The sequence below is a fragment of the Cebidichthys violaceus genome, unplaced genomic scaffold (assembly GCF_023349555.1).
Source record: "Cebidichthys violaceus isolate CVI_PGR_0920_01 unplaced genomic scaffold, fCebVio1.0.p SCAF_28, whole genome shotgun sequence".
Lineage (NCBI taxonomy): Eukaryota > Metazoa > Chordata > Actinopteri > Perciformes > Stichaeidae > Cebidichthys > Cebidichthys violaceus.
Genome location: NW_027176461.1, coordinates 1,938,216 through 1,952,719, shown reverse-complemented (window position 1 = coordinate 1,952,719; position 14,504 = coordinate 1,938,216). Strand labels below are relative to the sequence as shown.

At 39.9% G+C, this 14,504-nt stretch overlaps 1 protein-coding gene across 5 annotated transcripts in view; it reads right to left on the bottom strand.

Annotated features, from left to right (window-relative positions):
• Nucleotides 1–2,509: 2,509 nt before the first annotated feature.
• The window catches only part of pacs2 (phosphofurin acidic cluster sorting protein 2), a 58,103-nt gene continuing 46,108 nt past the window's right edge, over nucleotides 2,510–14,504 (bottom strand). Inside the window, exons 8-26 of one of the 5 annotated variants that reach the window (XM_068721884.1) lie at nucleotides 14,175–14,234; nucleotides 13,844–13,998; nucleotides 12,709–12,799; nucleotides 12,154–12,225; nucleotides 11,554–11,678; nucleotides 11,198–11,330; nucleotides 10,846–10,950; nucleotides 10,377–10,483; nucleotides 10,083–10,237; nucleotides 9,725–9,835; nucleotides 8,647–8,755; nucleotides 7,831–7,863; nucleotides 5,486–5,530; nucleotides 4,689–4,731; nucleotides 4,482–4,524; nucleotides 4,191–4,326; nucleotides 3,515–3,735; nucleotides 3,108–3,221; nucleotides 2,510–2,660 (exon numbers count right to left, since the gene is read on the bottom strand). In XM_068721884.1, the coding sequence (XP_068577985.1) occupies nucleotides 2,542–2,660; nucleotides 3,108–3,221; nucleotides 3,515–3,735; nucleotides 4,191–4,326; nucleotides 4,482–4,524; nucleotides 4,689–4,731; nucleotides 5,486–5,530; nucleotides 7,831–7,863; nucleotides 8,647–8,755; nucleotides 9,725–9,835; nucleotides 10,083–10,237; nucleotides 10,377–10,483; nucleotides 10,846–10,950; nucleotides 11,198–11,330; nucleotides 11,554–11,678; nucleotides 12,154–12,225; nucleotides 12,709–12,799; nucleotides 13,844–13,998; nucleotides 14,175–14,234 (1,977 nt within the window). In that variant the 3' untranslated portion in view covers nucleotides 2,510–2,541. The remainder of the gene's footprint in view (nucleotides 2,661–3,107; nucleotides 3,222–3,514; nucleotides 3,736–4,190; nucleotides 4,327–4,481; nucleotides 4,525–4,688; nucleotides 4,732–5,485; nucleotides 5,531–7,830; nucleotides 7,864–8,646; nucleotides 8,756–9,724; nucleotides 9,836–10,082; nucleotides 10,238–10,376; nucleotides 10,484–10,845; nucleotides 10,951–11,197; nucleotides 11,331–11,553; nucleotides 11,679–12,153; nucleotides 12,226–12,708; nucleotides 12,800–13,843; nucleotides 13,999–14,174; nucleotides 14,235–14,504) is intronic. The other 4 variants (XM_068721885.1, XM_068721887.1, XM_068721886.1 and 1 more) reach the window with 4 other exon arrangements.

Below are 14,504 nucleotides of genomic sequence, written 5' to 3'. Positions count from 1 at the left end.
ATTATACTGCAAAATCAATCCACTGTATTTAGATATTTTGTTGTCGTCTGACCAGAATCAGCACCATGTTAGCAAAGAACAAATTATTTATGTTGATTTGTCAAAATTAAGCAATTTAGGCACTTATCAAGAAATTGGCAAGTTATGATGAAACTGCGACTGAAAGAAATTTTACCAGCAAAATACTTTAGTTTTATGCTTAAAAGTCAACAAACGATTGAGCAAAATCTACCGACAGAACATTTTTTCACATACACATTATAACTTTACAGAATATCAAACTAAAATCTAAATCCAAGGAGGCCTCACGCTGAGCATAAAGTGATATTACACAGCACTGAGAGGATACAGACGCTTGGTTTGCTTTGCATATAAACTATGCCATGTCACCGCTGTTTGTGCTGTTGTTTAGCTCAGATATAATGGCAGACACAGTGTCTGTCGATGTGCGTCTGTGAACCACAGTCAGCCGTACCTGCAGGTTCCCGAGTAGGTTTAACACACTAGTCTATCATGGACAAACATTTAAAAGTGCTTTACATTAAGGTACCTTCAATACATTCACCTCTACATTATGAAGTCTTCTATAATACCACACAGGTAATGAGTGAGCTGCAGTTGACGAGTTTTCCTTTGGCAAAAGTAACATTTGCTTTTTAGCAAATGATATGGAGTGTGTCAAAGGAGTGTGGGGCTAGAGAACGAAGAGTTCTTTCTAAAATAAACGTAGCGGGAACAAAAATCATTTGCAGAGGAACCACTCTGTAAAATGTGTAGCATCTTATAAAACAAGCTTCAAGGAGCAGTTAAACATTTTGGGTAAAAAATATATTGGGTTTCTTAACGAGAGTTAGATGGGAAGATCTCTGGTAGCTAGCTGAAGCTACGGCTATCAGACGATTAGCTTAGCTTAGCTTAACACAAAGACTGGAAACGGGGGAAAACAGCTAGCCTGGCTCTGTGTAAAACCACAACTTGTCATTTTAACACTCAGATTTTTTGTACAGATTGAACAAAGAATATATCACATGTTCATTTGTGAGCTTTACAAATGCTGGTGGATGGATTTTTTGTGTGATCATAGCTAGGCTAGCTGTTTGTCAGTAGCCAGTTAGCTTGGTTTAGTATGAAGACTGGAAATGGGGGAGGGGGAAAGGTCCACAGTAGGCCAAAAGAATCCACGATAACGATATTACTGCAACATCTACAGAAAATGTAAAATATAGTAATAATATCAATAAAAGTAATTTTTAACTTTGTTTATTGTGTGTTTTGTCTCTTTTCTTTACTTAATTGCATAAGATGACAAATTGTGTTGTTTTGGGGGTTAAGTGCCAGACTATTTTCCTTTAAATCCAATCGTAAAATGTTGTTTTACACTCAAGAAGACCATTCATGTTTATTAATGATCTTAAGAGGCGCTGATAGGCAGATTTTTACCTTTGGACAGAGCCAGACTAGCCGTTTCCCGCTGTTTTCAGCCTTTATGCTAATCTAAGCTAACCGACTGCTGGCTCTAGCCACATATTTACTGTAAAGACATTAGGGTGGTAACAATCTTCTTATCCAACTCTCAGAAAGAAAGCGAAATACCCGAAATGTCAATGTATTCCTTTCTGTCCGGACTACAATCTAAAAGGTAGTTAATTTTGTGCTATTAATACTTTTCTTCACTATTTCTCATATGTCTCACTTTGGAGCAAAACTGTTCAGACCTCAAACCATGAGGAGAAAATAGAGAAGAGAAGGGGTTGAAAATCATGACTGAGAGCAGTGTGTAATCCTCTATCAGTGCCAGATAATTATTAAGAATCACATTCACACAGTTTTCAGTCTATTGCACATGAGACTCCTAGTTGAGTGCTGAGAGCCAAAGCTCAGGGGCCATTTACTTTTTGCTTCTTTAGGATTAAGACAATGAATTGACAACAGTCTCCCAACTTGAAAATCACAAATTTCTTCATCATCTTTGACTTGACAATTATATATATACCTATATATAGACATATATACCTATATATGTCTATATACATATATATGTATAATTAAATATATATATGTATATTTTTGATTAAATGTCCCAACCAATTGATTAAAAAAATCCTCACCTAATTTAAAAAGAAATAATGGTAGAGGGTGAAGCCTGGGCACTCGTACGAGTATATTAAAGATTAGAAGTAATGACTAATTATTATTTAATTTGTTTTGTTTTTCTCAAAAGTCTAGAAAACATCAGCAGGATCTTTTTTCTTTTAAAAAGCTGAGTAAAGAAATAGTCCCTCGGCAGCTTTGCCTCAAGACATTTTTCCATAAATAGAAAATTAAAAAAAGAACATGCAAAAGATTAAATAATTGGACAAATGCAACAGCTGAAAGCAGGAGCTTAAATTAAGACAGCAGAATAGAAGAAGTGTGCGGGGGGGAGGGGGGGGCGGGGGGTTAAAATGTGTTGGCACGGGGGAAAAGGGAGGATGGGGGGGGGGGGGGGGGGGGGGGGGGGGGGGGGAGACTGTCCTCAGTGTTTCAGTCTTTTAGGTGCTGCTAGTAAGGGCCTTTCGTGTGCCCAAAGATCCCAATGGGGAAATGTTTGACGTGTGAGGACCATTGTGCCGCCAGCTGGAAAAACTTGACGTCATTCCATTCGACGCCGTCAATCAGTACTGCAGAGGAAGAGACGCAAAACAAACATAAAGTTACACTTTCATTACAGGAGTTAATGTTATACTGAACAACCCAGAGTACCAACTGAATATTCCACACACGTGCTTCATGTTTTTTCATTTAAGCGGCATGATTAATCAGTTGATTATTATTTTTTGCGGTCTATTGGGACCAGTGTAGGTTGTGCATACAATACTTACTTACTTACTTAATTACTTGCTTGCTTATTTACGTACTTACTTACATGACTTATATAAAAAATCAATTATTTCATTAAGAGTTGTTGATTTATTTTCTGTTTAATGCCAAACTAAACCAATGGTTTCTAAGTTTTAAGTAAGAAGAGCAATTTTACTTAAAAATACATAATATGCAGGTATTGAGATCAGTATGAGGATGTCTCAGAGGAGGAGGACATGTCAGGACGGGGCAGGAGGTCTGTTTACCTCTCAGCATGGTCTGCTGGTGCTTGGCAGTGCAGATGAGCCGGCTGATGCCCTCGATCACTTGACTCTTCGACTCCACCTCCTTGTCTTTGCTCTTTTTTGGCAGGAACATGACTGGCAGAAGGGAACGACAGAGATATGCACGCTGTGAGTAAATGAGGGATTCAGAATCTTTCTGGTCTCGGAGGATTCATTCAAATTCGGGTGACATTTTGGTGCAACGTTTCAGGTCGGATGGTAAGAGATTTGATCAGATATTCAAGTTCAGTGATATATCCTAAAAATATGATTCTTCTACACTTTCCATCCCTGATATCAGGGATGAACTATTACTTTACTGCAGTCAGAAAAAAACACATCCGCAGAAACATGCATCCACCTGGACAACACAGGTGTGTCCAGCTTACCCTTCTTATTCTTCTCCTTGGTCACCACAGTCATGGACATGGTGGGCTGGGGGCTCGGCTCCACGCCCCCCAGGGGCAGCCGGCTGACCTGCAGCGAGCGGAAATTGCACTTCAGAGTGTTTTTGGAGGAGGAGTCCCGCTTCTCCATGTCTTTCTTCCTGTCTGTTGGAGCCACCCAGTAGTCCACCTGAAGCCCCATCAGCTCCGCCTGACCTACAGAACTACAGACGACAGTCAGTGAGGTGGAGGTTGTGGAAAATATCTCTCTTTTTTTAATAGAATAACTTGGGAGAGTTCAACTAGCTAAATCTGAAAATATGAGAGGTAGATGACACTATGATTCAACGCAGTTGCTGAGCCTTCCTGCTCTTACTGTCACATATTAAAGGACATTTTTTACATTTTGAGCTGCTGGTCGTAGCTTCCTACTTACAGTAGACATGTGAGGGGGTATGAACTATTTCTTTAATGCCCAAATAAGTTGGAAAATATATTTTATATGTTGGCTAATTTCCTTTAACATGATAGAAAAATGTATCTTCTCTGGAAGAAAAATACATTATCATGACATACGTTTTTATATTATCTATTTACTACACCTGCTTAAACATGTATAAAAGAAGGAAAAATTCAAATTTTTTGCTCTATTTTGCAGAAATATCTCTTGACGTCATACCTGTAAGCACAGAAGCTGGTGGTGACGGAGGGAGAGGAGGGTGGGGTGGGCGACGCCTCTTTGAGAGCCGGTGATACTTGTGGAGGGGTGGAGGAGAGCAGCGAGGAGCCCAGAGGTGCTGCATCGTCAGAGTCTCCTGAGGGAGGAAACACTCAATCATTTACCTCCAAAAGAAAATACTGTGGTGGAGAAATCAGTTTGTTTGTTTTGTGCAGATTTCTTGTTGCACAATTTGAATACTTTTTTCTTTCTTTTAAATGTCAAAAATGTTTCTACAAACTTATTGCTTGCCTGACGTTGCAGACGTTTGCTCCACGAGGCCAACTTTCACCATCTGCAGAATTCAAAGCAGAGGATAAAGGATTATTACGTGTATTAAAAAAAAATATTAAAAGACTTCTAACAGCTGTGTCAGTGTCAAACATGAGCTTAAGCATCAGCTGGATGAGGACAGAATCAACACAGTGACTATTTAGGGAAAATAAAGAGGCTACTTACCCCAATGAAGGGGATGAATTTCTGACACGAGTCCTCATCCGGGCTGTGGAGAGGCAGCAGAGGCCGAAACAGAGTTCACGTGAAAAGGATGCAAGAAAAGAATCAATGTGTTGTGAAGAAAAGGAAAGAAATTATGCACATGAGGAAACATGTAATTGAATCAAAGAGGACTGACTCCTACAAGCATTTCCAAATGCTTGTGAAAAGTAAAAGATCATTAAAGATTATTCAAAGAAATCTACAGTTAGTAACATTGAGATCTGGCAATTAGTTTGATAATGCATGATTTCCAATGTTTCACATGTGGAAATACTGAAGTCTTCCATTGCACAGAAAGTTTGCAAAGCTATCACAGTCCAAACAGAATCAACAGCGCATGCTGAACTTGCTGCTGAGCTTTAAACCTCCACTAAAACAGATTTAGTTCCCTCGTTGAAGCAGAGAGCAAAACATGCAAGCTAGTGGTTCGGTGCCTCCAACAAAGCCATCCAGTTATTGCAGATGCAGACTGGATCTACCAAACCAGAAGGGCATTCAAGGGGAAAGCAAGTCCATCGGGGGAACAACTAAACTCCAGTCATAAAGAAGTGGATGAGAAGGAAGAGCATCAACCTAAATCCACAACTTCTCCGGTTCCATGCACTACCTGAGAGCGGTAGTGCATAGCTACACTTACAAGCCTTCCTGGAACTATTTTTCCTGGCAATGACCGGAAAAATAGCCTGAAGAATGGTTCTATGTTTGGTTTTTTACTAAATGCAAAGACGTTACATGATGTGAAAGGTTGTTGCTCTTGCCTGGAAGAAACCTGCCATCGCCCCCCCAGGGAAGAAACAGACAGACTACAGAGAGAGAGAGAGAGAAGACAGTCTGCAGTGGGTCACAGTTTGCACATCAAGGCCACGTTCTGCTTCCCCAAACACAACAACACATCTCTGCTGTAATCGCTTTTTTCGGCGCAGCCAGAGAGAAGGAAAGCCAGATGTCTGCCTGGTATGTGGGTGTTAAATGTTCATCTGGCCTTGCAGGGATGGGTTATGACACAACACATGACTTCTGTCTGACATGTTTGAGCCATATGTTATCTTAAATGTGGGATGTATTGTTAAAAGATGCACATGCACGTCGATCCATGTAGATGGATGTAGAACTATGAACAAAACACATGCACTTTTCAGTTAAAGGACAGAATAACTGGTATTAGTAGCTTTTAATGTTTGTATTGTACATTACTGACTGTATGTTTATGTTATCATTATATTTTATTTATTTATTGCATTTATGTTTAATAAGAGGGGCCGTATTATAAGGGTGCCCGGGCCCCTTAGCTGTGATCTCAGGCTGGCAAAGTCAGTACCTCCTTTAAATCTCTTCTTAACTGATCTTTATTTTAACTGAAAATGCGTTGTAATTGTTTTTAATCATCATTCATATCATTTGATCTTTTACATATTGGATTTCAAGTACTTTTTTTATTCCTTGTTTTAATGCAAGGCACTTTGTAACTTTGTGAAAATGTATTTTCTGTCTAATCTCTTTCCTTTAAAAAAATACACATATATAATTTGATAGTAATTAGAAAACTAGAAAAGCTCAACAAATTTTAAAACTTTTTTAAGCTTAATATTTGAACAGTTAGTTCTACCTACTAAAAAATAGACATTGAGCATAACATTTTGTCATTGAATATATATTTAAAGCTATTAACATAATTTTAAAACAGGCCCTTTAGCACTGAGGACAGTGCAGTTGATCATTTGATGGGGACGTTACTACATTGAACCAAACAAGTAACTTAAATGTCGATCCTGATTCAGGTTCGTCATTCAATCACAAAAACGACGTTGTGTGCAGGTTTTCTACTTCTAACTGATAACAGACAGACATGGGCGGCCAAAAGCACGATGAGAAGCAGCAGGGAGGAAGAAACAGAGAGCTGATGGTATTTGGTCTCTTGCCACTTTATCAGCACATTTCACTCTTCAGTCCTCTGATATCTTATCAATGAAGACTGCTTGGAGGAGTAAGGATTGTCTTTCTATGATGGTCATTAATAACAAGAATAATAATCTTCACAACAAGAGCACACAGATCATGGATTGAGATGAGAAACTCTTCGTTTAGAAAATGTGCATACAACTTCTGCATGAAGCAATAAAAGGAATTGTTCAACATTTTGGGAAAACGCTTATTTGCTCTCTTCCCTGTGCGTTAGATGGAAAGATTGATGATTGATTTTATTCATGGGTTATGATGTCATACCTTTATCTCTCACTGTCTGTATGGTAAATATTAAGCTACAGCCAGGAGCAGGTTAGCTTAGCTTAGCATAAAGACTGTAAACAGAGGGAAACAGGTAGTCTGGCTCTGTTCCAAAATCTGACAACCAGAATCTGGAAAACACGTTTGTTAAATCCAGAAAAAGAAGTGGACCAGGATTTATGTGCAGGACTATTTCACGGCAGATGAGAGTGAAATAGTCAAACACACATATCTCCCCATAAAACTACAAACTGCTTTTATCTAGTGAGTTTTAGACGTCTTTGATACCTTTGGACAGACCCAGGCCGGCTGTTTCCAGTCGTCAAGCTTAGCTGTTGGCTGCAGCTTCCCAGCAAAATAGCAGAAGTATTGAATTGAAGGCTGACATTGAAACCAAGTTGAAAACACTTGTGATGTTAAAGTTTGAATAAATGTCAACACTGATTTTCAAAAAGGGTGGGGATTGACTTTTAGTTGATTTTAATACATTGAAACAATGTGACACTCATTAACTACAAGTTTATTCAAACAACATAATATGTTATTGGTGCACCTAACAAAATTTCAACTGTACAAAAAGGACAAAGCTAGAGTGTCTTAATAGCTATATGACCCATGTAGTTTTAATTAGTTCAATAAATCTCAAACGGTGTCTGTGTGCTTGTGTTATTTACAACCATGTGCTGTGGCCTGGATAGTAGATCTTATCTGAGAAGTTTATGGCTCAAACTGTTAATAGAAAAAAAAAAAGAAGAATCATTTTAGACAGCTGTTAAAGTGGCAAGCTCCAAAAAAGAAAAGTTCAAGGGAAAAATAGCTCCAACACACAGAAAGCACATGAATCACCAGGCTACATGAGAAACTCAATCGACCACAATACCTTACTGCAAAATCAAAATGAAAGCTCTTTTTCCTTCAAAGAAAGAAAAGAAAAAATGTAACAAAAAGATAAAAAAAACATGTTATTCTCACACACGCACACACACACACACACACACACACACACACACACACAGTGATGGAAAGACAGTGATGTTTAAAAGACAGACACTCCCAAACAAACACAAACTTCACAACATTAATGAAACTTTAACCTCCAGTTTGTTTTTCAAAAGGGGGTTAAAACATATTTAAATGAACGAACAGAATGCACCACTATTGTATTGAATGTACATTTTACTTCACATATTATTCCAGATTATATAAACTATTCTGACAGCAGCAGTTGTTTCAGTTGAACATTATGTTGCTTCTTGCAACAAGTGTAGGACATTCAATTGGACAAGGCTGATCTATCCTGTCTAAACGTAAAACTGCAACACAAATTATGTTTTTGTTCTGAAAATCCTGCTGATTAATGTATTTTCAAAGCAAGCAAATATGCAGTGATTTCTATTTCTTGTCTGCTTGTGAGTTTTGCCAGAATTCAAAAAGTGTGCAGAAAACGTATGAAATGTATTTTGGAAAGCCAGCTAACATATCACATGAATTGTTCAAAGAGTTTTACACAACAGTTCAACTCAATCCCCTTTTGAAAAACTGCTGAAAGCTCTGCATTAGAAGCATTTCCTGTTAGACGAAACCCCCAAAATTCAAGCTTTTTCAGTGTAGCTTACAAAAACCCCTTTAAAGTCTCACTGCTGTACAACTCAGTGTGAAATGTTCTCAGGTTACTAAATGAGGGATGAAAACATACCTCTTCTGTTTGTAGGTGAGCATGGCCTCCGCGATGGGAAGCTGGTGAGCTCCGTTAGCTCCCACCATGTACTGAGTTACCCTCGACACCACGTCTGGGTTCTGCTGGGCTGCACAGGATGCAGAGATTAATTCATTCTCTACGGCTGACTGTAAACATGAACAAACATTCACTAAGATGTTCAAATTCATTCTTCAAATTGACCACTTTTCTTGAATGTATGTGTTCTCTTAAAGGAACCATGTGTAGGACTTTGGGGGACTTATTGGCAGAAATTGAATAGAACATTCATGACTATGTTTTCAGTAGTGTATAATCCCCTGAAACTAACCACTGTTGTGTATTCGTTACCTTGGAATGAGACGTTTAGAACTAACATTTGGAGCGGGTCCGTTTCACGGAGATCCCCATGTTGTACCGTCATGTTTCTACAGTAGCCCAGAACGGACAAACCAAACACTGGTTCTAGAGAGCGTTCAACAACATTTACCAAAGACTGTTTATAAGAAAAGGACGTAGTCTTTGAAACGTCAACCATTGGTCTTCGGACTATACTTTTGAAACCTTTAGTTCGGCATTTTGGCCGTCGCCATATTGGGACTGCGGAGGAGTGAAGCCGTGAAAGAGAGACACAGTATAGGGGTCAATCACAAGGTAGCCCCACCCTATAGAATACATTACTTTATGGTCTATTTTACTCTAAATGTTCCATAATTTACGAAATGAACATCATGCTGGATTGAAGAAGACTTGAAACTAGCAATTGAGATCCTAAACTCATGTTTACAATGTTTACTGAGGGAATAAAACAAGTGAAAAGTTGGGTCATTTTCTCATAGACTTCTATACAATCTGCCCCCTGATGGCCAATAGAAAGAATGCAATTTTAAGGCTCTTCCACATTGGTTGCCATCTGTTTTTTTAACGTTACCTGAAGGCCACCGTAGGAAAGGGAGGGAGTATTCAGGTGGTTTCAATCTGCAACCTCACCGCTAGATGCCACTAAATCCTACACACTGCTCCTTTAAGACTTTATAAAAACTGTACAAATTCAAATGTCAGTAAGTTAAGAGCCCACCAATAACCGGAGCTTCTGGCTTGTGAAACAAATCCCTCCAGGCAGCATCTTGGAACAAACTGTTGTATCGATAGTCAATTGTGCCGAGATATTTGGAGACTGGATGTGCACCTAAACCAATCAAAGACAAACAGTTGCAGATGCAGTGTTAAATTATTTCGAGAAGCACTAATACCACTAGACAGGTCTCCACCATTATCTTATCAATTTTCAGTAATTACAGCATTTTAATTTAGCTAAATTTCAATCTGACAATCATATACTCATGTATGAACATATGTAGCACCTTTAAATGCTACAACAACAACAACAACAACAACAACAACAAACGTAGCGTTAGGGTTAGGCTGCTACTAACCAAGAGGGATGATAAGGAACCTCATGTAGCCGAGCCAGTCAGGGGTCTTATGGGAAAGGTGGTCCACAAAAAGCCTCAGAACAGCACTGAGGTAGTGCTGCGCTCCGGCCACTGCGATCTTTATGGGAATGGGCGTCTGGGAGTTGCAGTTGCAACTAGGAAAAAAAATAAACAGAAGCCGTACAGTTTCACAATCAATAACACCACATTTGGTCAACAGCTTTTGTGAGAAAAAGCGAATATATGATGGAAAAAGACAGACAAACAAAGTCAGCGTGTGAGAGGTTCACTTACAATCTCTGTATGCGGGAGACAATAGTGTTGAACGCAGCTTGGATGTCGGCCGTGGTGCAGGTGCAGACCACGGGTAGGTGGTGGTTTTGCAGCATATCTGAGAGATACTGAGCGGGAAGGAGAGGAAGAATCAGATGTAGGGTTGGATTTTATAGAGGGATTCGTTTTTTTCCCTTTTTTCCAGTCTACTGGTATTTGTATTTTGCTTGGGAATATCTGCCTCCTATTTTCCTTTATTACTGCTTATGTACTGTATCTTATGCCAGCAATGTTTTTAAATCTTTAATTCCTGTTTTCAACACTGCGTGTGCTGCACTCTTGTTGTTTGTAGTGTCTCGTCCGTGCTAAAATAAAAATTGTTGATCACAAAAAAAATATCTATCTATATCAGCTCGACTGGTAAATTATGAAAAGCAAGTGTTAAGACAAAAGCAGCCATTTCAAGCATTTTCGTGCAGGTGCTTCTAACCTGGCCCTGCCAGTCTGACGTGTTGATGAGGATGATGCTGTCGGGGAGGTGGTTATCAGACACCAGGATGTGGTTGAGTTGGTCATAGACTGTCTTTCTTGGAATCTAGGATGGAAAGATAAGAAACCTTAAAATGAGGACCCATATATTTAAATTTAGGGGACCATAAAATAGGTTTGATGAAATTAAGAAGAAAGAGTGAACACAACTTTAAAGTGACTGAGTTGTTTTAAGATGAATCTATAAGACATCATGGAGCGTAAAGAGGCGACGCTTGTGATAATAACTGGTATTTTATGTTCCATTGAAAGAACAATATCTTTTGGGTTCTCCTGCAGCTCTCTCGTCCTACCTGTAGGTGGCAGCGCGTGTCCAGAGACCGCTCGTTGTCCAGGCTGTTGGCCCTCTCGTTCTGGGGCCTGCTGGGCTGGCGCTCCTTCAGCGACGTGCTCCTGCCTCGCCTCCCTGCCAACTTCGGTTCCTGCCTGGAAAAAAACAGCAGATGAAGAGAGTGCCAGAAGCAGAGGTAGTGATGTAATGGTCAACGACTCAAAGCATGTATTTCCTATTTTCCCTTTGAAAAGGCCCCAGTGTCATGTTCTTCTCGGTGAGTTTCCATAGTAAAGATTTCTGTCAGCTTTAAAACCCATCCTGCAGATGTAAATCAATGATTTAAGGAGTGGATTACTGATGTTTATGTATTTCTACCTGTTGGATGAAATGATTAGGGACTCTGTCTTGGTCATTTTGCCACTCGGTGGCAGTCTCTCTAGAAATGTGTCCATGTTGTCCATCTCCAGCTCTGTGGTCGGAGTCACCGCCTCAGGCTGCTCCTGAGAGAAAACAAAGAGAGAGAGAAAAACAAGCAGCAGGGTTTATGACTCCAGAGCTGACAGACATGTTTATGCTTTTATGCTTTTCAAATCAAACACTTGTTCACACAATAAATGTGTCAACTGTCCCTGAGGATTTTAGTTGTTACTCATTTTATATATATATATATATATATATATATATATATATATATATATATGTGTGTGTGTGTGTGTGTGTGTGTGTGTGTGTGTGTGTGTGTTGTATATATATATATGTATATATTCTTTTTTTATTATTGAAGAAATGTAATATACAAAGATATCAGGAGGTTGTATAATGCAGATAAACACAAATAATAATACAAAAAAAACATTGTTTCGGTGTATGAGAATGACATAAGCTGGCAGGAAGTAAACATAAAACCAAGCTGTTGCCTAGCAATGTGATTCAGTCAAAGCACTCTCCTGAGCAGCTTGAAGAGTTGATACTCACAAAAGAGACGTTATCAGACACACCGTCATCTGGAAACTTGGCCCCAGCACACTTGGTATTATCCGGGTCAATCTGGAATGAGACGATGAGAAGAACAATAAACATTACCTGGTTTGGATGGAGCCCCAGGAACTTTGATTTCACATGAAGAATTGTTTCATTCGATATCTTGTGATGGTTTGTTGGTTCAACAGGAAGCCCTACAGTTTCATAAACAAACTCACTTTATAACTGGTTTAAACCTGCGGAATGATGGGAAAATATGACTTTTTCTCTTCTGTACTTTCCCTTCTGCACTAAAAAACGCCCTTAAGCAGGATAATGGACGTCTTTCGGCTCCAGTGCGTTTGCTCATCGGCTATTGGTGCAGTTCAGTGGTTACACTGATCGGCCTCCAGATGTTTCATTGTGGTATAAGTGACCCAGTTTGTTTGAGTAAATGTAGAGGAGGCAAACAAAGTGTGATATCATGTGAACTGAAGTTACATGTTCATGTTCAGGATTGTTTCAAACGTTGTGTTAATCGCTGTGCTGTCGCAGTGACTTCGCTCTCACCGGGCTCGGAGGCTCCCGGTGGCTCCGGATGCTGTGGATGCTGCCGATCTCCGTCTGAGAGCTGGAGAGGGACAGACCCTCGAAATATGGCCTGAAACACAAGAAACAATCTGGACTGAAGTAAAGAAACCTAATCAGTTTGTGTCAACATGACTATTGACTGGTATGAGGAGTCTCCTCTGGGTGAAAAAATAACATCTACAGTCAATGACGGCATGCTAAACTCTACCAAGACCAATCTTTGACTTTACGCTTTGATTTGTTTTTTTTGTCATCCTGCATTGTACGTCAATGCAGTTGCATCACATCTTCTGCGACGCTCGAGGAACTTTTATGGCAGAAAGACAGGAAGGTTAATTAAAAAAGATTAATTCAAAAGAATTGAATAAAGCGAAAGATCCAGCTTATAATAGAGCTTGACCCACACGGGGGACTTTATAGATTACAATGGGAAACTAAACTGCTGGAGGACTTTTTTAAGTTTAAGTATGTTTTAATGAAGTGCCCCATTACCTAAAAGTTGTTTCAGAGAGATTCCTGCCCTGCAAAGTATTAAAACCTAGAGGAAACCCTGAAAATGCATTTTAAGACAGTGACATTAAAATGTCATTGCCACAGAACATTAGTGCAACATATTGGCTGAATACAGTTTCACTAATAAGCATAAGATTAAAAGGAAAGCAGCCTGTGGTTCTGACATGTGACCGCCTGCTGCAGGGTTTAAAGGGACAGCTCACCCAAAAAAATAAAAAATACATATTTTACCTCTTACCTGTGGTGCTTTTTATTAGATTGTTTCGGTGCGAGTTGCCGAGTGTTGGAGATATCGGCCGTAGAGCTCAAAGCGGCAACATTTTATTTTGAGTTACTCAACAGAAATATCTCTTTCCATAAATCCTGACCCGGTTACTAAAGATAATCAACAGACCTGGTTGTGAACAGTTTCATGCAGGAACTACAGGTGAAAGTAAATAGAAGGTCCTATTTTTAGGAATGTCAGTGTTACAATACAATTCAGACCTTTTGTGAAGCATTTTTACTTAATTATCATAATGATTTGGCCTGCAGTGCCCCACACTGTATACTTTAAGTGTTTCACACATAAACACAAACATTACTGCTGAGAAACACTCACTTGAGTTTGGGTTTTGGTGTGCTGAGGACGCTGTCGTCGTCGTCCAGCTCCGGGCCGCTGTCACTCGGGTTCTCAAACTCTACGCTATCCAGGTCCAGGTCCTCCTCCTCCACCTCAGGGGGCGGCTCTGCAGGGTCCTGCTCCGAGTCCAGCACCTTCTCTCACACACACACACACACACACACACACACACACACACACACACACACACACACACACACACACACACACACACACACACACACACACACACACACACACGCACAGGCATTAACATGTTTAGTAGCTCAGCAGCTCCACAGTAGAAGCCACACGAGACAGAAACACTCACCTCATCTGAAACTCTGAAGCGCTTCAGAAGAGCCACCACGCGCTGCTTAAAGTTCTGCTGCTAAAACACAGGAGAGCAAACACACAGCCACCAGTCAGTCTGTGAACCAGTTATGATTTACTTCAGCACTCTCAGTAATCCAATTCACAGAAAAACAGTCACAGGCGCTGAGCTCCTCCGTGCTAGTCATTTTACCGGCAGTAGATGCACTTGCAGTTTTGGCTGGGTATCGATTTCGCTGCGTGTGCTTGTGTAAATCAATAATCAAGCAACATCATGCCTCATCTGCTTTCTGGGGCTTTCATATCCTTCTCCTGTTTACTGAGCTCT